This window comes from Typopeltis vanoorti, chromosome 16 (genome assembly GCF_054136105.1).
Source record: "Typopeltis vanoorti isolate ZY-2024b chromosome 16, IOZ_Tvanoo_1.0, whole genome shotgun sequence".
In the NCBI taxonomy this organism is placed as follows: domain Eukaryota; kingdom Metazoa; phylum Arthropoda; class Arachnida; order Uropygi; family Thelyphonidae; genus Typopeltis; species Typopeltis vanoorti.
This window is the reverse complement of record NC_143564.1, coordinates 68,322,682-68,348,963: the sequence shown is the minus strand read 5'-3', so window position 1 is coordinate 68,348,963 and position 26,282 is coordinate 68,322,682. Positions and strand designations below refer to the sequence as shown.

The window sequence follows — 26,282 nt, the reverse complement described above, 5'->3', positions numbered from 1 at the left end:
AAAAGAAGACCTACTGCATATAAAATATGAAAACACATGAATGCAAATATAAAAGGAACTGCAAATATAAATTGTGAAATAGATTTAAAAGAATTCTTGGCTAATTTTACAGATCTCTGGACAGACAATATTAACATAAAAAAATTACAGCAAAAACTTACAAAATGCTTTAAATGATATAATAACAATGAAAAAAACTAAATGACAACCAAGTAAATAAAATTAGCAGGAGAAGATGGAATAAACTCCAAACTGTATAAATTTTTCTTGAAAAAAATTTCATCAGAGATTAGTAAAATTTTTAAATAAAATATATACAAATGGACAAATCCCAATCAAATGGAATACGAGTACAGTAATACCTATAATTAAAAAGAGGGATAAAAAACAAAACCTGTTAATTGCAGAGGTATTAGTTTTTTGAATACTTGCTACAAAATATATATAGTAGAATACTTAATGAAAAATTGAAAATATACAGTGAAAAAAATTTATGGATTAATGGATATGTTAATAGTTTTTAGAAAAGGATGCTCTACAATGGTTGCAGCTTTTTGTTTAAAACTATTTATAATTTAGAGACTCATCTTTTGTTTATAGGTCAGGAAAAAGCATTTGACAAAGTAAAAAGATATATACTGTTTGATTTATTACAAAGAATAAATATATTTTACTGCATGCAATATTGAATATATACAAAGATAATGAAATAAATGAAAAAATGTCTGAACAATCTATAAACCAAAGAGTAGGTTTCCAACACTTATACAGTTGACCCATGAACAATGAGAAGTTAGCCCCCCCGTAATTTGAAAATCCGCGTGTATATATTGTATATATAAGAATACAGTATATATATATATATATATATATATATATATATATATATACTGTATTCTTACAATAAAGTAAGCTAGAGAAAAAAAAATGTTATTAAACAAAATCATAAGGAAGTGAAAATACATTACAGTATATTTATCAATACCTGTGTGACAGTATGTACATCATTATTGTTTTATATGATACAAACCACTGTAGATGTCTACTAGACATTAAAAATGAAAAGATAATGTGAAAAAGAAATTCATTTACAGGTATAAGGATTCATGCATTGATAATGAAGCAGCAGCAGATATGGTTGCTTTATTGTAGCCTGTACACTAATGAATGAATCATTATAAATTTTTATTTTATGCTAATTAATTTAAGTAATTAACTAATAACAGTTAATTTTATATAGCTATGATTTAACACCTGCATTTTTACGTTAGTTTACATTTATCTCGAATGCGAATGGCCATGTATGGTCTGTAAGTGTTTGTGTGCGTAAGTTTGATTTATTTTAACTTTTTATAAATAGATTTGTGTATATAATATCTACATATATTTTATGCATTCATTACATACCTTACTTTTTTTTTTTTTTTTTTGATATTTCTAAACAACACAGTCGTCTGTGAGTTTTTTCAAATTGTCGCAAATCTCAAATAATTTTTCCAATATATTCATTCATAAAAAACCGCATATAAGTTGATCCGTGCAGTTCAAACCCACATTCTTCAAGGGTCAAATGTATTTATAACTATAATAATGAAATAGTAATACAATGGAACACCTTAAGTAATCCAGGTATAGAAATTTCCCAGAATAACAAAATAAATACACTATTATTTGCAGATGATGAGGTAATAATATCAGATAAGGAAGACAGTTTACAAAGAGTACTATATAATTTAAGCATTATAGTAGAACAATTTGGATTGAAAATATGCATAATTAAAACTAAAACAATGATATTTTATGAACTAACTCCAGTTAGAAGTAAAATAGCTATTAGCATACCAAAAGTTCCAGGCAAATAAGTCAGCTTGTGCTCTTAGAGAATACAGAAACAAATGCAAGAATGCTAAACACTATGTAAAACTAGCTAAACAAAAGTCATGGGAGGACTTTGGCAAGAATATAGAAAATAAATATCAAGAAGGTGGCAAAATATTCTGGAGGTTGTTGAAGAAGCTTAGGAATGGAGGAAAGAGTGCTGTAAAAGGAGTTAGAGATGATAAAGGTGACATGAAAACGGGAGAAAAAGATATCCTTGAAGTATGGAGTAATTACTTTGAAAAACTGCTAAATGAAACAAGCAGTGATGACAGCACAGTGATAAAAAAACACTGACCAGGCATGCAGTCAGGAATACATATCCATACTTGAAGTAGAAAAAGCCATCAAAGGCTTGAAATGTGGAAAGGCAGCAGAAGTAGATGATATTCGACCAGAAATGCTGAAGTATGGTGGTATAAAAGTCTTACAGTGGCTGCACTGCATAGTTCAGAAAGCCTGGACAGGGGGACAAATTCCCGATGATTGGAGTAGAGCTCTCATAGTACCCATATATAAAAAGGGAAATAAAACTGCTTGTGAGAATTACAGAGGTATTTCCCTGTTGAGTGTTCCTGGCAAGATCTATGCAAGTATACTTGAGAAACGATTGAGAAGAATTGTGGAAGAAAAGCTGGATTCAGGCTAAATAGAGGCTAACAGGATCAAATCTTCACTTTACGACAAATAGCCGAGAAAGCATGGGAATATAACAAAGATCCATATTTAAGTTTTTTCAATTTGGAAAAGGCATATGACAAGGTGCCAAGAGAGATGCTATTCAATACACTGCAGTTATATGGTGTCAATGGGGCATTATATCACGCAATACTTAGTCTTTATTTGAGTTGTAAGTCAGCAGTTAGAATTGAAGGAAGTACAGGAAGATGGATTAATGTTAAATCTGGTGTAAGACAAGGATGTACATTATCCCCTCTGTTATTCATTATCTATATGGATCACATTATGAAGGAAAGTGGTATTAAACCTGATATCAAAATTGGAGATGTTAATGTGAGCTCTTTGCTTTATGCGGATGATGTTATACTTCTAAATAAATCCGCTACAAGTCTGCAAGATTCTCTGACTAAATTGAATAACTGTTGTAATAGATTTGGTATGAAGGGCAGCAATAAAAAGACAAAGACAATGAAAATAGGCAGAATTATTGAAAATGTCAACTGCGTTGTGAACGGAGAACCTGTGGAACTAGTAAAACATTTCAGCTACTTAGGCACGATTTTTAGTGAAGATGGTAAATTCAATATAGAAATAGACAACAGAATCAGCAAAGCTGGTATGGTGGGAAGTTGATTGAATAAATTAATATGGAATAAGAGAGAAATTAGTTCAGAACACTAAATTAGCTATATACAAGACAGTGTTCAAACCAGTTTTAACTTATGGATCTGAGAGCTGGGTCAGAAGTAAAACACTTCACCAAAGACTAGAGACCGCAGATATGGGAGTCCTGAGAAAGATTATAGGCGTGAACAGATGGCATCAATGTCAATATCATTTTAAAAATGAGGATATTAGGAAAGAACTTGACATTGTTAGCATCCAGGAATGTGTTAGCAGAGTTGATCGCAGGTGGTAAGGTCACTTAAACAGAATGGGACAGGAAAGATTAGCAAAACAAGTGTTCTCTGCCAGGTTGGCAGGAAAAAGACCCAGAGGAAGACCAAGATATAGGTGGGTTTGATACAGTAAAAAGTGTCTTAGACAATAGAAATATAAGATCTGATAATGTTGAAGTCTTGACAAGTAACAGACTGATTTGGAGGAAAATTGTAGATAGGAAGTTAGTAATGATGTAATTTTTTCATGTAGTACTATCATATCCTGTATACTCCTTGAGGGTACATGGCAGGAATTTGATGATGATGATAGAACAGATAAATACTTTCAATTACCTTGGAATATCATATGAAGGAAAGAAAGACAAAATTAAAAACTTCAAAATTTTTACAGATTATAGGCCTGATAGATAGAACACTCAATCCAAATATTGTACAAAAAGAAACATACTTGAATATATACAATAGTTTTGCAGTGCCTCTATGATTATATGGCAGCAATGAAATGAGATTCATGAAAAGAACTGCAAAATACAGATTATTAGACGAAAAGATATTTTAATAGAACTAAAAATATAATCAGTAGAAGAAATACTAAACAGTTACAAACAAAATTGGATAGAACATGTAAACTAAATGACCAAAACCTGATATCCTAAACAAATAAAATATGAACCAATTGAAAAGAGAAGAGTGGGTAGGCCTCAAAAGAGGATATTAGATGGATAATGAGAGGAACAGACCAATATGGTCTATATCTGTGTTATGATGATGATAATTTCCCCTGTATTCAAAACAAACAGAAAAATTGTTAAAGATGTATTTAGAGAAAAACTGAGTTCAGGCCATCTAGGAGTAGTCCAGATGAAATTTTTGCCTTACGACAAATAGTTTAAAAATGACAAACTTCAAAGTGAAACACATGAGATTCAGGCTATGATTGTGTAATGTCCTTCACTTTCAATTACTATATTGTAGGTTCCATTAACCCCCAACCAACCATGACGTCTGTAGACATCCAGCTAAATCTGGATATAATTCTGTAACACCCATTGAATAACATGGATAAGAAGTGCAATTTGGTCTCACTATTTCATCTACCTTGGCTGGTAGGGAGGTTAATCACCCCAACCAGCCATGATGTTTACGTACCTCTCAAAATATGGGTGTGAAATCCATTGAAATTATATTCAGATATCATTGAATTAACAGAAATATGAAGCATTATTATTTTTTAAAATTTTTATATATATAAATTCTCCCCTCTCCTAACATACACACAAGAGGTTGCAGAACCTATAACAAAATGGTGCTGTGTCCAGGCAAAACTTAAGAGAGGAAAGAACTTGCAGATAATTTTTTAAGAGCTAGAGGTTGTTGTTTTTGGACTACTTCTTGGAGATAGTCATTCCACAGAATAGAGTCAGTGGAGTGAAAAGAAAGAAGAAAAAAACAGGTTTGATGCATTTGAAGTTGGTCTATAAAATGATGTTAGGCAGTTTCTGCTAGTGTTTTGTTCAGTTTAGTGGAAAGCAGAGGAATGTCAGATGTCAGTTTGATGGAGCAGTGCCTATAAAAGATACAAGGCTGAAATTGACTATCTGTGAGATTGTGGTTGAAGTAAAGCGGTGTGAGAAGGATTGTTGATCAGGCCTGACTGCCTTCCTTTGTCTAGCATCAAGAAATTTTGGAGAGTTTCTTGGTGTACAACTCTGAACTTGAGAACATTATTCTAAGGTCGAGTTCAAGATTTCTGAAAGAGTTAATAGATGGGTTGGTGAAATATAGCATGCGAGTGGAATTATATTAATTCCTCCATTAATAGTATTTGCATTTTCTCTATTTCCTTAAATAATATGCCAATAATGTTTCACTACTTCCTCTACTAGAATTTGACATATCATCAAACTCACATTTTAATTTAATTCCATGGTAAGCCAAAAATAAAACTCTCTTTTCCTGTCAAACCTCTTCTGAAAATTATACTTACCATTATATTCCTCCTGTGAAAAAACTCACAGTATACAATATCTGTATACTGTGAGTTTTTTCTCACAGTATACAGATGAAGTAGTGAGTGCTTCATCATGCACTGATGAAGCACTCACAACCACCTATGGCAACCCATTCACTACCCTCCAAGCAAAAAAATCTAGTCCTAACATCCTTGCTAACCACACTCTTATATTACACTGGTGACCCCTTGTTCTCTCCTTTCCTGCCATGTACTGGGAAAAAAAAAGTCTTCACTATCAATCCTATAAATCTCCTTTAATAACTCATAATCTTCTATCATGTCTCCTCTTTTTCATCTGTCAACTAGTTCTTGAAGCCTGCAGACCTTTTTATTCTCATATAAGGAGCATTCCAGAGACCTGCACAATTTTTGTCACTTGCCTTTGGATCCTCTCCACAACTTCTTCATCCACACGGAATCAGTCCATATCTACACACAGTAGTCCAGATGTGACCTTATTAAAGGCTTATATAAGGAAACAATAACCTTTCTGTCCCTGCTTGTTAATGTGTTCTTCAACAACCACATAAACTGATGTGCTGTTTTGACTACCTTCGTAATATTCTCTTAAACTCCCTTGCCTCATCAGTTTCGTGCAGTTTATTTCCATCAGTATAATACACAGCTTGTAATCTCCTCTTCCCAAAGCACATCACATTATTACACTTGACTACATTAAAATGGCAGTCATTTATTTTTGCTCATAATGCTACTCTGTTTAAGTCTTCCTGCAGATTTCTACATCACATTCATTTATGATTGCTCCTGAATAATTCTACTTAAATCATTTCCTGTATCATTAATATATAAAAATTAAACAACAGAGGGCCAAGTACTGAGCTCTCTGTTACGCCACTGGTACTTGCCTTCTCCTGGTCTCAACTTCTCTATAAACCACTCTTTGATATCTGTCCATCAGCCACCTCTAATCCAAATCACCAGCTTCAGATCCATTCCCATTTGCTCCAATTTATGCTACAGAGTTCTATTTGGAATCTTGTCAAATGCTTTATTACCACTGATTAGACATCCACAAAACCATGTTGTTCCTTATAGAATATTGCATTCTATACATCTAGTCCTGAATTCTGTCTTTCACCAATTTCTTCAATACCTTAACCACCACTCCCAAATGCCGATTGGTTTATAATTTGCTGCTTTCAAATCGCACTTTCTGTCTTGGAACCTCCTTTATGCAGTTGGATTATTTTGTTCGCTTTCCACTCCAGTGGCACAATACTGGGGTATTGAAGCTTAAAGTAAACAGCTTGGTGAGAGGAGCTGATAATTCCTTTTTCACATTCTTGCAATACATAGGCTAATATGCCATTTAATCCCATAGCTCTGTTCGCATTGAGCTTCTGCAATATTTTAAGCACCTCCATTCTAACATTGCCACTTCGATGATACACACGTGCAAAATGCTCACTCAATAATTCCACTGTTTGGTTTGGTTCTATTACCTTCCCCACCATCAACAGTTTTTAGTCATAGTCGATCCTCATTTTACTTGCCACATAATGAAAGAACCCTTTAGGGTTTCTTTTGGCCTCATCAGCTAACTTTCTCTCATAATTAGTTTGCCTTTCTTACCATACAAGTTACCTCTCTTGCCTGTGCCTTGTGCTGCTCATGGACATGCTTATTACATTTTCTTTATATCACCCCACAACTTTTTCTTTGTCTGCAGCTTTTGCTTAACCTCCCTACCGGCTAGGACGTCTATAGACGTCCAACTAAATCTGGATATGTTTCAGCCCACCTGTTTAAAGAACCTGGATAAGAAGTGCAATTTGACTGTCATGTCCATTAGAAGGTGTGATAAACCCTCACGCTGAAGAGAACAGTTAATTGGATTATCTCCCGTTCGTAGCTGCCTCTCAGTTGCCTATAACAAGAAACGGACTTTCTTGTTCCATGCTGGTTAACTGGATTTTAGCTATATATGATAGAACTAAAAATAGAGAAATTATTTATATTTTTGTTTTCTCTTTTTATTGTACAATACAATTTTAATTTCTGGACAAAATAAAGGTCTTGCATAATTTCTTCACTTAAATATTGCCTTACCTTGGAGAAACCAATTTAATTTTTTTATTTTTTTGCGCTAATTTTTTTCTAATCGCTTACTAGACAAAATATTTTTCTTTGTTCTCGAAGAAATTAATTCACGATAATTATTTGAAATATTCTTTTAAAAAAAGAAAAGAAAACAGGCTGCCGACGTTCCCAATTATATTATTTTTATTTTTGTACAAAACTATCGAAATCGAATAATACTTCACACATTTCCTTTAGGACACGCTTGAGCAACTTTGCTTTATAGAGAATAACATGAAATTCTTTAATCATATTGCTAAATTTTTTCTTCATGTTGTATAGTAATCTGTACTTTCACTTTCTTGGTTTACTTGTATAATTGGTCATTACAAAATGAAATTAACAGTTATGATTTAAATTTATATTTTCTGCATATTTTATTCTCCAATTTTTAAAGTAAGCGATACATTTGCTTATTTTTATCATTCAAAATATGTATTTCAAATGTGAAATTTCATTTCCATATTTTTACAATAGAATTGAACTTTATTTTGCCTCTGATAGTTTAACCCCCCCCCCCCCGTTGCATTACTATCACACACCCGAAAACTGTTATGAAACATAGGTACAGTTTTTATTTAATTCGTTATTTTTCTCTAGTAATTGTTCCACATAACTTTAATTTTTCGATACTGAAACTATGTGGTGATTATTATAAATTAGCAAATTATAAATCAGACAATATACATATTTCCTGATTATTATAAATCAGGACGTTATGTGATATTCAGATATAGGTGAAATTAATATTTAAAATCACTGTCATCCTTCAAATGCAATATCAGAATAAAGAAAGTGGAAAACCAAACAAGAAATTTCTGCCTGTAAAATATTTAGATATTGTTCGAGGTTCTTTAGTGTGCTGCATGTTCTATTGTTCTGTTTCTCAGTGGGGGTTAGTAATCTCCGTTAGCTTAGAGCTGGGCAGAAAGGAATAATTAGTAAGTATACCCAAGACACAATTCATTTACGAGATGGTAAGCAGCAACAGCAGTAGCAGTGACACTCAGGGTAAGAAAAGAAAACTTCGTGAGATGCAGAAAAGTTGGAGCCTTCGCCTTTCGAGCAGCTCTTGTTCTACCAATGAGGAGAAAAATCTTTCTAGCTCTGAAGATAGCAATTCAGCCTGTACTTTAGATATGTCTTCGTGCAGAAAATTCTGCACGTGTTCGCCACTGAACGTACACCAGCTTGTCCACAGTTTCCCTTCATAGGTAAGCCAGGAATTACTGAAGACTTTGACTCCAGCAACATTTTAAGCTCTTTCTGTCTATTTTTAGACGATGATATTCTTTCCTTCATAGTGGAACAGACTAACCTTTATGCTTGCCAACATCAGCAAGTTCAGTACAGTCCGCATTCTTGCAGTAAACTTTGGAGCCCAACAGATATCAACATGTTCCTTACATTTATAGCACTCTTGATTGCGCAAGGTATTGTGAAAAAGCCCTCTCTCAAAATGTATTAGTCTACAGACTGGATTCTGAACTCGCCAATGTTTCGTGATGTTTTGACTGAAAAACAATTCAGTCTCATCATGAAGTTGTTTATTATTTTAACGGTATAATAGAACACAGAAACTAAGTAAATAATTAATTTATTAACTTGATGCTGATATTTCGCTGGTATTATAACCAGCATCTTCAGAGCACAAAAACACTGTTTGTCACAATACGTGAGACTAAAACAACATGGTGTACTTAAAATTGTAGCAGCAACACAAAGACTAGAGTCCTGATTTTGGCGCCCTCTATCTGAGAGAGATTAAAAAAAAAAAAAAAAAAATGCTATCATATATTACTAGAGTCCTAGAAAAGTGCTAGTTTTTTCTTAATATGACTGTCTCCCAGATCTTCGGCAAGTTAATACAGCCATATTTGTTGAGATTTGGAGTGTGTTTTAGGGCTTCTGTCGCCTCTAAGAACAATCTCTCTGATTTATATGGGTTTCTGTGTAGTACTTTTGTGTTTTTCCAGTTGATCCTGTGTGCAGGGGTATCCAGAGCATGGTCTGCTAGGCCCGACTTCCCATAATGATATTTCCGGACGTATCGTTTATGTTCGCTGATGCGGATATTCACAGTTCTTCCTGTTTGACCGTAGTAGGCTTGATTGCATGAGCAGGGTACTTGGTAGACTCCTGGATGTGATAAAGGAGGAATGCTGTCCTTGGGTGAGCGGATGAGGGTGGCTAATTTGCTATATGGTCTGAATGTAGTGCGTAGTTTATGTTTATTGAGAATTCTTGAGATCTTTTCGGATGTGCCTTTAATGTAGGGGATGGTGACTGTTTTGTTGTGGTTCTCTGTGGTGGATGGTGGGAGGGGTTTCTTGGGAGTGTTTAGTATTTTGTTTATTTTTTGTGGATTGTAGCCGTTGGCCAAGAAGGTGTGGCGTAAGTGAGTGAGTTCAGCAGTAAGAGCCTTGTCATTTGAACAGATTGCTCTCGCTCTATGGGTTAGCGTTTTTAATATGCCATATTGTTGAGAAGGATGATGGTGTGATTGTTTGTGTAAGTATCTGCCTGTATGTGTGGGTTTTCTGAAAACTGAAAATGATAAGGAACCATCTGGGAGACGTGTGATGAGTGTATCCAGGAAGGGCAGACAGTTGTTGGCTTCCAGTTCCATAGTAAAGTGGATTTTTGGATGTTGGCTATTTAAATGTGCTAAGAATGTTTTCAATGTCTCAGGGCCATGTGGCCAAATAGCAAGCACATCATCAACATAGCATAGCCAAAGTGTTGGTTTGAGAGTGGCTGTATTGATTGCTTGTTTTTCCAGGTGTTCTATGTAATATCATTATGGGAAGTCGGGCCTAGCAGACCATGCTCTGGATACCCCTGCACACAGGATCAACTAGAAAAACACAAAAGTACTACACAGAAACCCATATAAATCAGAGAGATTGTTCTTAGAGGCGACAGAAGCCCTAAAACACACTCCAAATCTCAACAAATATGGCTGTATTAACTTGCCGAAGATCTGGGAGACAGTCATATTAAGAAAAAACTAGCACTTTTCTAGGACTCTAGTAATATATGATAGCATTTTTTTTTTTTTTTTTTTTTTATCTCTCTCAGATAGAGGGCGCCAAAATCAGGACTAGTCTTTGTGTTGCTGCTACAATTTTAAGTACACCATGTTGTTTTAGTCTCGCGTATTGTGACAAACAGTGTTTTTGTGCTCTGAAGATGCTGGTTATAATACCAGCGAAATATCAGCATCAAGTTAATAAATTAATTATTTACTTAGTTTCTGTGTTCTATTATACCGTTAAAATAATAAACAACATGTTCGACGAACACATAAGTCTGTCCACACGCTCATCATGAAGTATTTGCATTTTCAGAATAATGAGGAATACGATCAGGCAACATATCCTTGCCCAGTCCTCAACAAAATTTATGATTTTCTGATGAAAATCCATCAGAAATGTAGATCACCCTACATTCCTGAGAGAGACTTGAGTATAGATGAAAGCCTTATGCCATTCAAAGGTAGACTGAAATGTAAGCAGTATATTTCCAAAAAGAAAGTGAAGTATGGAGTAAAATTTTTTATGCTTTGCGAATCGGAAAGTGAATATCTTTGGGATTTCAAACCTTACACGGGAAAGTAAACTGTAATCGAGCATGATAAATATTCGGATCTCCCCTTGTCGATGCGTGCAGTAATGCGGTTACTAGACCCTTTACTGGGGAAAGGTTACTGCATTATAATGGATAACTACTATATATGTGTCCTGAACTTGCTGATTTGCTTTTACAGCATCGTACAGATAGTTATGGTACTGTAAATGCAAAAAGGCGAGATATGCCTCCATCTGGCATCAGGAAAGCTATCGAAGAGGAAAATCCAAACTTATCAGCGAGGGAAGGTCTTTGCACTACGTTGGAAAGACAAAAAAGATGTTTTTCTGCTGTCTTCCCTGCACAATCCATCAACGGAATCCGTGGAGAAGCATGGTTTGAAGAAAGAAAAACCCATTGCTGTGTGTGCATACAATGACACTATGGGTGGGGTCGACAGGTGCGATCAGCAGCTATCATTCTACTCTGTAATGAGGAAACAGCATAAAAATATTACAAAAAAGTGTTTGGACATGTATTGGATTTTGTTATTTGGAACAGTTTCCTCCTGTACAAGAAAAAATGTTTGTCTACCATAACATATCTAGAATACAGAATAGAAATTGCGAAAGCATTGCTGCATGCACATGCACCTTCTTCAGCAAGCAGAAAAACAGACAGTCCTGTGAGACATCTGAGGTTGAACGCTGCTAACTCCAACCATTATCCCGAAAATCTACCACTAACGGCTAATAAAAAAAAACTTGCACGCAAATATTATGTATGTAATAAAAAAAATAGAAAGGAAACAAAAATCTGGCGCCCTGAGTGTAAAACTGCTTTGTGTGTTTACCCTTGCTTCAAGGTGTTCCACGCTGTTCAAGAATTTTAAATTCTGAACAGTATGAAATAAAAAATGTTTTTTTCAAGACCATCAAAACAGTCCTTTTCAGGACTACAAATATTGATAGAGGGATACCCGAATGCACTGTTTCTTTTTCATCTTGAAGGCTAATTTTTAAGTTCTTTTTATGACACAGAGAAACTGGAAAGAGTATTCCAGGTAAAGTATTTCATCAAAACAATAAAAAATAATGAAATAAAATCTACCCTATATATATATAAAATGATAAGCCTTTTCATGTCATGTTTATCGAAACGTTTTGAAACTCAGCGGCTACCCTGAGTGTCGAGCCTTCAAAATTCGAATCATCAGAATTCAGGGGCGGAACCCCCTTTCGAGTTATCCAATTGAAGGAGAACTGGCCTGGCCTACCATACCGGAACATGGGGGGTTGGGCATAGCCCCCCCCCCCAGTTAATAAATGAAATATATAAATAATAACGGGAACATTTTCACCTTGCCAACACTCAACATTGATGTGATATGGGTTCCAAATTTCTTGTTTCGGAGATATATATATTACAAAGTTTTGTAATAAAAATTTCTGTTACAATGAAGTTTGGCAGAATTAACAATATTATCACTACCTTATTTCTGTTTCTCGTGTGGGAGAAAAAAAAATAAAATGTCACTCTTATAATTATATGAGATGTTATAATGGCAAAAAATAGTAACAAAAAAAGTCATTTGCACTTTCTCTTCAAAACACAAAGAAAGAACATTGTAAATTCAGCCAGTGGAACAGAAAATACTACATATTTTTCTCCTGTTATCTGATTTTTTTTCTTGTAGTACAAAGAAGAAATCACTGCATATAACATGGAGTTTGCAGGAGGGAAAAAATCTGGAAATTGGTTACATTATAATGAATAGAGAAATCATGTCATAAAAATTATTCACTTAAGATTCTAATCTCAGCAGACATAACATTTTCTTCTAGATTACATATCTAAAGTAACTGAACCTTTGATACTATTTTACACTAAAATGAATGGGTATGTTCCCCAAGTGATTTACGTTTGTAACAGCTGTCTTGCGAACGATTTATGAAATAAATTATCTGAAATATCCGCAGATCGATCACAACTTTTCCTCCAGCTAAGAGGATATTACCAAGTATTTAGAAAACATAGGTTATTTCAGAAATAGCTTCCAGCAGCAGAAGTAATATTTAGATTTTTTTAAAGAAAAACAAACACAAATAATACTACTGAACTTTCTTTTGTGTGCTATGCATATAAATAATTTTGCATGGTGAAAATATAGCATATTATTTCTAAAATTTCACATAATTTCAGCAGACAGTAGAACAGGTGGTTTTAGATTGCAAATAAATAGAACAGATTTAGAAGCTTCACGATACAATCTGATTGCCGTATATCTATTGTCAAAATGGTAAAATGAAGTAATTGATTTTGAATGCTGTCTAGAAAAGCTTTCAAACCTGTATAGAAATTTAGAGTAGTTATGCAGTTGAGTTCCAGGAGAGAATAAGGAGGGGGGAAGCATTAGAAAATCTTCAAAATGAGCAAAAATGTTGAATCATTCCGTATATGATATTTTTCGCATTATATTTTCAACATATCTACGAGGTTATGCACTAGATAATATCGTAATATGCATAATACAAATAAATAAATAAATGACGAAGCCGAAGAATCACTGCTAAAATATCATTGGATATAAATTTTTGATACCAAAAAGACATCATCGGAAACCGAGTAATGCAATTTAGCATTTTAACATTTTTTTTTTATTTTGTCTTTATGAATAACAAAAAATCGTATCTAAATCTGAAATGTGATGATCCATATAATGCTATTTGGCTAGAAACGAAAGAAAAAGGACATATTTATTTCAATAAATATTATTTAAAAATATAAATATTTGACATAATATTTTCAAAGCAAACATTTGAAAATTCTAAAATTCAAAAAAAAAATTATTCAATTATTATACGTAAAGTGAAAGAATAATCAGTGCAACTCTTCCGGTGCACTAATTTGTAGAATAAAATACGCCAAATTTACTATCACTAAATAGATTCATTGCAAAAACTGATCAGTGGTCATTTCAGGATTGATTTTTTTCGCATATGTGAAATTTGTTTCAATTTTTGGGAAGAGATACAATAAATCATTTTAGAGGCAAGAAAGGTCAAATAACTTAGGACAGTAAATGAAATTCTAAGCAACACAATAGACGTAAAGACAGGGGGAGGAGACACAAAGGTCACTCAGCAACAGTTAATCCACTAATGGCTATGGAATAGCCGTAACGAGATTAACGGCGGAGGAAGGTAATGGCATGATAAAAGGTAGAATGCCGACGAAGTTTTGATCCATGAAAAAAGCTAGGGAGTGTTGAATATTTCATCCACACCGGCCGGTTGGGAGGTTAATGATGCTATTTGTCCATCCAGCTCTTACCTGATTTATCCTTCTGACTGTGGGTATACATGCTGATATTGTTTTCTTCAAACACCTCTTGACCATCTCCAATGCACCACCACCATCCCCCCCCACACACACACACTAAATTCTTTTGTTATGGCACTACTGAAATCTGACAACTCAGTTTGTTACTCACCTGCTTTGTAATTCCACATGTATCCCTTCTCAACAGAAAATTCCACATGTCTGGCAGTCTCCCAGGTCAAGACTGTATGCTCACTTTGATCACCTTCTCCAAGTGGAGGCAACTTAACTAGATGGGTTAGAGTTAAGTTCTCTGATGCTGTGATCAGATCCAGCACTCTTGAACCTCATGTCCTCTCCATTACATACTGCCTTAGGTAATTATTTTTCAATAGTTGTATAAATTCCATTTCCTTCCCTGCCTGACCATTCCTCCTTGCAATCTATATCCCCATAGTTTAAATCCCCATAATAATTACTCATGCTGCACTCATCATGTTAATTTGTCAGTGCATGTCATCTACATGCTCCCTTGTATCCCCTGGATTATAGCAGCAACCAATTAAATATTGTTCTGTTGGTCTCTATCTCCCACCAGATAGCCTCAAATGAACTGTCCTCTGAATCTCTGCCCCCCCCCCAATTCTCCTACTCTTTTTTATTTTAATTCATCTGCTATCATTAGCAAACCTTATTTCCAATTCTTCTAGCACTAATATAGATAAACTACAATACCCCCTTCGTTCCACAATTTATCTTACACCTGTGTTGCTTAGCCCACTAAAGTGAAGTACCTGAGGTGCTACATTTAGCATCATATGTTCACTCTCCCACTTACTAACTTCTAGGTTTCCTGGATCCACACTCACCTACATCATTCCTAAACATACTAGTTTCCTTGACTCTGGGTTTCTGAACTTTCACTGAACAACGCTTTCTGAAGACTTCTGACCCCCAAATCCATTCAAATGCAAGCCATCTATCTTATATAAATCCTTCCTTCGATCAAATTTGGTCCACACATTCAAAAACTTCACACCATTCCTCCTGCACAATTTGTGCACAGATGGACAAACACTCATAATCGTAGCACTCCATCTCTGTGAGTCTGACAACAGACACAACTTTTATTTTCCCATTCTTCTTTTTTGCATGCACTAGCATCTCTTTCATGTCTTCTCACATACCACACTTGTTACCTGCAAAATCATTTCTACCAGCCAAAATAAAACCTCTCTCACCTTCACTTTCTGCATCCTTATAGTATCACTGACATCCTTAATCGCAGCACTAGGAAAATATGATTTTTCACACTCTACTCAATCACTCCTCTTATCAATGAATCACCATACAAAATCTGATGTTTATTCTCACGATTTTACTCTTACATACTCTGCTTTCGCTTCTGTATCTTACCATTTGCCATGCATTTCTCCAGCCACTCAGTTTCACATTTTGTTCTGTGAAGAGCTCCACATAAGTAGCCTATCTTTTCCATTACCTGTCATTCTCTGAATTTTCCACTGTGTCATTTGTACAGTTACTCATATCATTTGTAACACTAAGTACACACACACACACACACACACTAACACTAATTATCACAAGTTTCATCTTTCAGCTCACCGCTATCATTCTTCTTACTCTCTTCATACTTCTGGATTTACCTACAAAACGTGACAGATAAACATGTTCTCCAGTTTCATTCTCCTTCTATAAGTTCCTTGTTCTGCAAAGACATACGTTTTGCACTGAAGCAAACATAATCATACATGTTAAATCGCTCCCATTGTTTTGCTCATTTGCACCATGATGCACAATACAGCTTACAAGAAAACAAATATTAAACTTTTGAAAATTTCAAAATTAAGCACACCACCCTTATAAATAATCAAACACTCAATCATAAATATAATAAAATAACAAAGTATGAGCTAATTATCACTAAATACTTCCAAATATATCTTTTTGTTATATTTGGAAGTATTTTACAGGTTGTACCTCTCACGGTGTATTCTTGTGCTGCTCATAGACGTGCTGATCACTTTTTTCTTTATATTCCCTCCTTAGCTTTTTCTGCAACTCTTGTTTATTTATTGATGCTATTCATCCATCTAACTCCTACTTGATTTATTCTTCTCCTGTCATGTCACTGAGCTTAGCAACAGATCAAGATATGCTGCTCTGGACCTCAATTGCTGCTCCAGTTTGTCCCGCAGGTGTTCGATGGGGTTGGAGTCAGGACTCTGTGCAGGCCAGGGCAGTCATTTAGCACCCATCTCTTCATATCATTCCATAACAGCTGCAGCTTTATGGCATGGTGTGAGGGGATGGGGACACTGTCATCTTGATAGTAACACAGGTCTGTTCCATAAAAACTTCACAGTCCAGGCAGCACCTGATTATCCAGAATATCAAGATACTGAGCTGCCTTCATGGAACCACGGACAATAACCAGTGGTCCCACTCCAGCCAACTGAATGCATCTCACACCATTACTCCTCAACCACCAAACTTTGTTGTAGGTATAACACACTGTAGTAAGAAGCATTCACCAGGATGCCTCTCCACCCTGCTGTCAGACTGGAAACAGGTAAACCTTGATTCTTTGCTCCAGAGTACCATTTTCCACTGGTTGGTCAATTATCCAGTTCATGTGCTCTTTGCACCAGGCCAGGTGAGCTGCCTTGTTTGATGTTGTGATGTTCGGCTTCTGCGCTGCTACTCTTCCATGGAAACCTAGTAAATGGAGTTTGTTTTGTACAGTACTAGTGCTCACCATGGCATTACTTGCACTTGGGAACTCATCACGGATGGTCTGTTCCGATTGTAGCCGGTTTTTGTATGCCACCCTCCTGTCCCTGTCAGTCATTTTTGGCAGGCACCCTGCAATAGTGATGCCAGAACGTCTCCATTTGTTGATCACATCGCCAACCGTTGATTTTGGATGCTCCTGTTGAGTGGCAGTGGCATATATAGATATGCCACCAATGTGACAGCCCATTATAACGCCTCTCTCGAAGTCACTGAGTTCACGTCATGTTGCCATACCGCCTGTGTTCAACTACTGTGATGAAATACTGCTTCCTACTATCTGTACATCAGTTTTTTATGTTATTACCAAATCTGGAATGTTCCATAACTTCAAATAACAGGAGTGTCTGGACAATCCACAAAGTGTTGGTAGATAGTGTGTGTGTGTGTGTGTGTGTGTGTGTGTGTGTGTGTGTGTGTGTGTGTGTGTGTGTGTGTGTGTGTGTGTGTGTAGATAGATAGATGATCTAATAAGGAAGTGGATGGAAATCTGTAGTAAAACCAGGAATAAACATCAATTAACGTGCAACAGTAAACACGATATGAATGAATACAATTTACAAATCTCATTAAAGAAAACTAAACCTACGGCATTCTGGTGTAAATATCCCATATTAACAAAAATAGTAATTGAAAACCATTTCCAGGAGGAAAAAACCCTTCAACTCCATATAAAGACTGACTAACTCATCTTTAATTAAAAGGCCTTGACATGGGAAAATGAATCCCAGTCATACAGAAATGTTTTGGAAAAACTTGGAGAAAAGGGCAAAGATAATAATTAGGGGGTTTCAAACTCTAGAACAAGTAACACATTTCAATATTTAGGATGTGACATAACATTTGATATAGATAATGATGTAGACAATAAATTACACCATTTTCAAGCAATCTGCAGTGCTAATGAACAGCAGAAGAAGGAAGGAAACACAATTAAAATTTTATCAAGTCATGGTGCTACCAGTAATACTATATGGGTCAGAAAGTTTGATATCGAGAAAAAAATTTTTTTTTTTATTTTTATGTTAGCTGCCTTCTCTAACAATTGAAAAAATTCCTCCACTTCTCATGGTGGGACCATGAGCACAACTACATTTCATTATCCAGTTGCCCGTGTGATTTTTGCACACATTTCCCTACTTGAAACTGCCTGCCATTCAAGAAGATTATCTTTGTGTTTAGTGTTGAATACTATAGTTATTCCAACTTTTCTATAATCATCATTTCCTGAATATAACATCCCATATTTGTTACTGAGCAGAATCTCACCTGTTTTTTGGTTCCACCAATTATATCAATATGGTACTGCTCTGATTCTTCTGCCAGTAGAAGAATCAGAGTACTTACAGAAAAGAAGTTCCACATATTTTCTGTTGATATTTCTTACATTACTTGGGTTTCCATCTTGTATTCTGCTGACATTTCACTGTTTGCCATGGTTTCCTGATGAAAATGGTAAGTTTTCTTCTTCTTTTACCATCATTATCTTTTTGTTTAAATCAGTACAGAATACAGTTTGGTGGGTTAAATCCCAAATTGCCAGCCCATCTTCTAATGATGCAACATAGTAGTAGGCATCTAACATGATAATGAATGAATGAATATGGGCTGGCAATTTGGGATTTAACATTTTTTAAACACCTATGTGGATATTTCATCCCAGTTATCTCGCTTTGGCCATTAAGCAACTCTGCTTAACGGCCAAAGCTAGATATTTATTTCAAATTTTAAAATACAAATATTAAAAAGATTGTAGGTATTATTTCTGGAAAAAATTTCCATGTTACTCCTCTAAATAAATATTAATTTTTATGGCTTTTTACTCATTACTAATTACTAATGTGTATGTCCAAAATTATTCTTCATGTATCTGTCTTTAAAACATTACTAATGCCTGCCCTAAAAAATTGAGTAAAAAAGCCAATGACATAAAAAGGTGTACTCCTAAACAAAAATAGGCAAAAATAGCCATAAAAACTAATAATCAAAAATATTATAAAATAGTTGCCTTCATCTTCCAGTCTTTAAAATCCAACACGTTGATTTAAATGATGTTTTAAGTTTAAAAAATAATTACTAAAACCTCAAAGTTTGAGTTGAGATTTCAATTGTATTTCTGTAAATTATAATTGACAAGAAACTATATGAATATTTTAAACCTATCTTTTTGTATCTTTTTCTAAAGTATCTTTTTGACCATGCTGCTGACTTCCCATCAGTTACTTATATTCAGACGTGTACAGTATATTGCTATATTCATGTAGCCTATATAAAAGGGTAGGACAGAGGGGGAGGGGTCTCGATCAATGCTAATAGCCTTCTGGTACATCCCTGCCGAAGACAAAATACTGTGGGTACATGCAGTTGAAGACAAACATAGAGTTGCAGTAATTCATGATATAGTGCAGTAACAGCATGCTGCACTTTGCAACAACCCAACTTCAGTGCTACAATCTACTGGTAAAGTAGAAGCATTTAAAAAAATATATATATGTTATATTTCATTGCTTCTCCCCCCCCATCTAAAGAGGTACATAAAAAGATTGTATGAAACTAGTAATTAAATGGTAATTTCTTACCACAAAGGTACTCTCCAGACACAAAAGCATTTATATAGCAAACCTCATTCTTAAGTTACGGAAACATATTCTTAAAAGAGTTATGTTTCCATAACTCTTTTAAGAATGAAATTTTCCAAATTTTTGAAATGGAGAGGCGGTCATTCTGATTTAAGTTTGGGTCATGTAGTAAGATTTCAACATTCTCCTTGAAACAAGGGTTCAAATTTGAATATCATCAGTGAAATAGGTGGATTTTTGAATAGGTTCTATAGTTTCTATCAGTTCCATGCTGTGCTAAGCCAGATTTCTTATACGTAATATAAAATAGATGTTCTTGTAATTTCCCCTCCCACACACACACACACACACACAAAAATGAAATTTGTCCAAAGCAAATTTGAATATCATCAGTGAAATAGGTGGATTCTTGAATAGATTCTGTAGTCATTGTCAGTTCCATGCTGTGCTAAGCCAGATTTCTTATACATATATAAAATAGATGTTCTTGTAATTTTTTTTCTCCCCAGAATGAAATTTGTCCAAAGCAAAAAGAGGTGGGAGTCACAAAGAGCCTTCATTCTTTTAGAAAAAAGAATGAAGGCAGACATCCATCTATACACCCTCAACCTTCGTTTTGCATTTGGTATATTGATGACATATTTGCTTTGTGTGGCCTCACAATAAAGAAACTTTACCAACTTTTAGCTATCATAAATACTTTGCATCCACATATTAAATTTGCTATGGAATTGAAAGAGAACAAATTATCCTTTCTAGACATTCTTCTCATCCACTCACTATCAGGTGATTTAACTATATCCGTGTATCAAAATCCCACTTTCACCAGATGCTACATTCTTCAACAATCCATGCATCATCCATCTCAAAAGAAGGAATTATGAAATCTTTATTTCGACATGCTAACACTAGTTGTTCAACTTCTCATCTATTACAGGAAGAACTTAAATATCAACAATATATGAAATTAAATGGCTCCCCAGAAAGGACAAAATCTGTTTGAATAGACACAAACCACAATATTCTTTGATCCAAAATGCACCTAGTACATCATTGTTGATACAAATTTGAGCATTTGTTTAAAGAGTGTATGGAACTAGTAACTAAATAGTAATTTCTTACCAAAAAGGTTGCATGTGGTACTCTCCAGACACAAAAGCCTTCATATAGCAAACTTCATTCTTAAGTTGCGGAAACATAATTCTTAAAAGAGTTGTTTCCATTATTCACTTCCCAAACTTGAATCAGAATGACTCCCTATTTTTATCTAAATATGGGAAAGTCGTATTAAGAATAACAAATCACTATTTTTATTTTATTTTATTTTATTTTTTATTTTTTTTACAGTTATGATTAACCTACGTTTCCTCAGTTATAACATTACACTGTTGTAAGTATAACATCATACAGCTCTTTCTGTTTCAAACAATCCATTGTTTACATTCTACCCTTGTAATCAACTGTCACTGCTTCCAAAGATGAGCTGTAAGTTTCAGACCAAACTATCTGTCCTAAACAAATAAATAGTATTACCTATACTTTGTATTTTCATGTAAATAAGTAATATTGGTATATGTGTGGAAGGGAAAGAGGAGATCATTTGTCATTAAAGAAAGGCAGCTAGGAGGAGAGTTTATTGATAGGAAAAAACAGGTGCTAGGCTATATTTCTTAAGGATTTTTGAGATTAGTTGGAGATACCTGAATATAAGAATTAGAACCTACTTCATACTAGTTCTGAATTGCTAGTAGCAGGCTTGTAGGAGTCAAAAATCTGCTGTGCTTTTCATTGCACGATACACTGGATGTTAAGAGGTTCTAGTTTGAGATCTTTGAAGGTGGGGGGGGTCAGATCAGACAACAAGAGCTCAATTTAATAAAGTTTTATAATGCCCAACTTTTGAAATGGATAATGTGCAGAATCCTGCTGTATGCATTGATTAATTAGTAAAGATGGGTTTGTTCTAAATGTATATATTTATTTAGTTTACTGAAAGGACAGGAGAGCAAAATGCCTAAGAGGACTAATTTACCATCCTTTTCTGCTTCCATTTATATGGAGGTGTAGGCTATTTATTTTTGTTAGAAAAGCTTGTAGAGTATCTTCAAGTTGGAGACGGATGGTGAAGACATCATCCATGCAGTGTACCCAATATGATGGTTAGAGTTTCCTCTAAATGTTCAAGGTAAAAATTGGCTAATGTTGGCACAAGTGGGCTTCCCATTGAAGTGCTTTTGATTTGTATTTAGGTTTATTTAGAGCAGATAAAGTAGCCGTAGCGGATGACAAACTCAAATAATTTCTCTGTCAGTAGGGAAGACTCATGATAAAACAAACTAAGAGTATTATCAAGAGGAATATTTGTAAACAAGGATCTGACATCAGAGCTGAGCATGATAGCAGTAGTTTGAAGTGGTAAGTTTTTGGCTTTAGCCAGAAAATCTGAGAGCTAAGAAGTCAAGGTAATAATTTAGCTATCCAGTAAGTAGGAAAATTGATGCAGTCCATGACGGAATGAAGGGGAATGTTTCCTTTGCACATCTTTGAAGACTATAAAAACTCAGGGGGGGGGGGGGGTTTGAGCAGAATAGGTCTTGAGTTTTTTGATAGTTTCTAGTAAATTGACTAGTAACTTCAACTTCATGAAGTAATGAGTTTAGTTTGTTGATCTGGCTCTTAGTGATGGTAACAGTTTGTTTTTCTGATATGTAATTCTGTCACGGAGAAGAAGGTATATCTTTCTTTGAAGACCATAGTGATCTATAGATTCTGTTGTGATCAGAGGTAAATATCCATGACTATGATAGATATTTCCTTGTCAGCTTGGTAATGGTTAGATGGTTGTCGCATCTTAGAGATTGTAAGACTTTAATTTATCCAAAAGAGATCAGAAGGGGGATCTTAGCTTTAAGTAATATAGAAGAGATTTCAGATGAAGTTTGTTTGTATCATCACTGGAAAGAGCAGATAAATTTTGTTCAGTGTTTTGGAGGAAATTCAGCATGTTTTTTTTTTTTTTTTTTTGAGCTGCTGTGAAATCATGCCATTGGAGAGAATGAGATTTCTTTCTGAGTTAGAGAAGATGTTCAGAAATGCTGACAATCCATTTTTTATATTGTGTCTTTGTGTATATTAATAACCAACATTGCACATATCGATAATACGGAGGTAGCAGGGTTTTTTCTCCCGGAAACTCGGGTTTTTCATCCCGCATACATACAAATCGGCCCTTCAGAACACACGCAATTTACAGACAAAAATTACTAGTTGTGGTGGTGTTGGAGGTGGGCGGTAGATGGCGTTGATTCGTAGTAGAGGTAAGGTGTAGAGATAGTTGAAGATGTCCTCCCGCGATGAGTCTTCGGACTCCTTGGAGGTATCAGGAATAATAATAATAATAATAATAAAGAGATTTCTAACAATAAAGAAGTTTATTTTTAATTTTTTATTAAAATAGACCAATGTCTGCAGACTCTAATATACTCACATTGTTTTATAGATTAAAGCCTAATCAGCCAAAGAATAGATACACAGATGTACTATGCTATGACCATACCCGTGTAAAAATATCTCATGTGGATGGTGATCTTTGTTCTGATTATCTGAATGCAAATTTTGTTGATGGTTATAAACAAAAGAATGCCTTCATATCAACTCAAGGTATGGAGTAATAATAATAGTGTATGTAGAATTTATACTTAGTCATCATTGTTTGTGATCCTTATTATGTTTGTTTTATTTAATTCAGTATGATAGTGTACCTACTGCCTTCAGTTATTTTAGGAGTGCCATTGAATTTTTCGAAGAAATTTGACTATCTGAACTTTATTTCAGATGATTTCTTTATTTTAGAAGTTAATTTCTTTTGCTTAAATCAGACCCCATAGCAATTGCAAATCATATACATTTTCATAAATTAATATTTCTACATGTTTTCCAAATATATTGTTTCATTTTTTTTAGGTTTGTAATCTATTTATGTATATGACCCCCCATATCCCAGTCGATAGCAATAGTATTCTTTGTGTGCAAAGACTGGGTTTCAGTACACCTTTTCTCACATCAGCAACTTTGCAGTTGTTGATGTGAGAGTATCAGAAGTAGATGAACTGGAGGAACTCAGCATATTGAAAAATATCAATGTGAATACAGCAGTGGAACTGGACAGGATGTTAGCTCATCTACTATGAGAATTTGCAAGAGAACTGGCAATGCTTCTGATGAAATTATTTAAGTCTCAGCACTGGCAATCTTCCAAGAGAGTGGAAGGAGGGTAAGATAGTTCCACTACATATAGGTGGCTCCAAGACAGAAGAAGCAAATTACAGACCAGTTGGTATTTCTGGAGTGGTGATTGAAGTAGTATAAAAGTTAGTTAAAGGTGAAATGGAGGGGTAGGAATAAGATACTCTTTATGGGACAGTATGGTTTTGTAAAAGATAAGTCTTGCCTTGATAATTTATTCACATTTTAGAATAAGGTGACAGGAGAGTTGGATAAAGGAAATCGCTATACCATGATACTACTGGATTTTTGACTTTGTTAAGGTATTTGAAAGAATACTACACAAAAACTGTTACATTAGTTGGAGCAAATGGGAATGGATATGAGGCTGGTAGCATGGATAGGGAGTGGCTGTCAGACAGGCGGACATCAGAAGGTGATATTTGGTGGAGCAGAAACAAGGTGAAAGAGGGTGGCTGGTTGAGTTCCCCAGAGGTCTGCACTAGGGTCACTACTCTGTAATGTGTATATTAATGATATAGCAGATTTATGGGAAAATATTCAGTTGTTTGCTAACAATGCAAAACTGGAGAGGACAGTAGTTGATAAAAGGGATGCAGATATCCTACAGGATGATTTAAATAAATTGGCAATGTGAGCAAATGACAATGGTGGTCAATTTAATGTTGCAAAATGTAAGATAATAATGCACTTTGGGTTGAAAACATTACATACTTTGTATCATATTGATGGTACTGGATTGCAAGAAATTGATGAGGCTAGAGATCTGGGAGTGATGGTGGATAGAGTTTTGAACTTCCGAGGACATATTGCAAGGGTTGGTAAAATTGCTCAGAGGATTACTTGGATGTCGAATAACACATTGACAAATAAATATAGGGAGGTTATTATCCTTTTTTATAGGACTATGATTTGGCCACATCTGACTACTATGCACAAATTTGGTCACCTGGATTTCTTGGAGATCAGAAGGTGGTGGAGAGGATTCAAAGATGAGTGGCCAAGCTGGTGACAGGTCTGTGGAATGCTCCCTATGAGAATAGATTGAGCATGTGTGGGTTGCAGAGCTTGGTTGAAATGCGGATGGGGGGGGGGGCATGATACAAATTTATACGGTAATTACTGCATATGTTTGGAGCATCTTTAGCTTCAGTTTATTGTACTTTTATGATCTCTGATTGATTTTATAGTATTTTTTCATTTGATTGGTTGGGGTTATATGAACCCCAGTTACTTGGCAATAAAATCTGACATTATTAAGAGAAAATGAGGTATGAGATATTTGGAAAATCAATGTGGTAAAAAATTGAGAAAGAGGGGAGAGAATAAAGAAAATCAGGTGAATATTAAAATTTGAATATTTAATCTTGGCTGTGCCATATGGAACCAGATACTTTGATACCCACAATAGTGGCCTCCTTATTGTGAATTAAGTGATGTATTAAGAAAGTGTTATGATATGTTTTTTGTTTTCTATGAAATTTGAGTGTGTGCTTCTATTAAATTATACTATTAATAAGAATTATTAAATTATTCTTATTTGTGAGGACATGGAGAAATTTTAAGTGGTTTGGTTTTGTTGCACAACTTTTTTTTTCCTTCATTAAAATTGCATGAATTGAAAGGATTTATTAGGTGTATTCATTTATATGTGATATCTGGGATATTATCTTTGGAACTTTGTTCACATGTAGTAGACGTTTTACAAGGTATATTTGCCTGTTACTGGGTGATTCAATGTTGAGGACAGTTATAAAGAATGATGCTGATATTAACTTATTTCAGAAGATTTAAATAGACTTTTAGTTTGGATGGATGAGTGGGGATGAAGCTTTAAAGTTAAAACTGAATCCCCTTTCCCACTAGGCTATAGAGGACTAACTGCAAGTTAGAAAAATTACACAGTTGCTTCTATGATGTTGAGCATGCCATGACAAGTAAGGATAAGGAGGTGGTTGTGAAACTCTATAAAGCAATAGTCAGACCACACAAGGACTGCTGTGTTCAAGTTTGTCCACCAGTTTCCATTGTGATGTAGAAGGAATAAAAAATAGAGAGAATCTAGATTAATAGTAAATTGCAGCATTGAATGCATTAAGTGAAAAAGATATGATAGATATATTTAATTCAATAAGAGAATTTTACAAGATTAATACAGAAAAGGTTATATACATAAAG

General features: G+C 34.8%; 1 protein-coding gene across 1 annotated transcript in view; it reads left to right on the top strand.

Moving 5' to 3' along the window:
- The window catches only part of LOC150098105 (tyrosine-protein phosphatase non-receptor type 9-like), a 249,440-nt gene that overhangs the window by 135,253 nt on the left and 87,905 nt on the right, over nucleotides 1-26,282 (top strand). Inside the window, exon 8 of the mRNA XM_090406500.1 lies at nucleotides 23,359-23,519. Within this exon, the coding sequence (XP_090262626.1) occupies nucleotides 23,359-23,519 (161 nt within the window). The remainder of the gene's footprint in view (nucleotides 1-23,358; nucleotides 23,520-26,282) is intronic.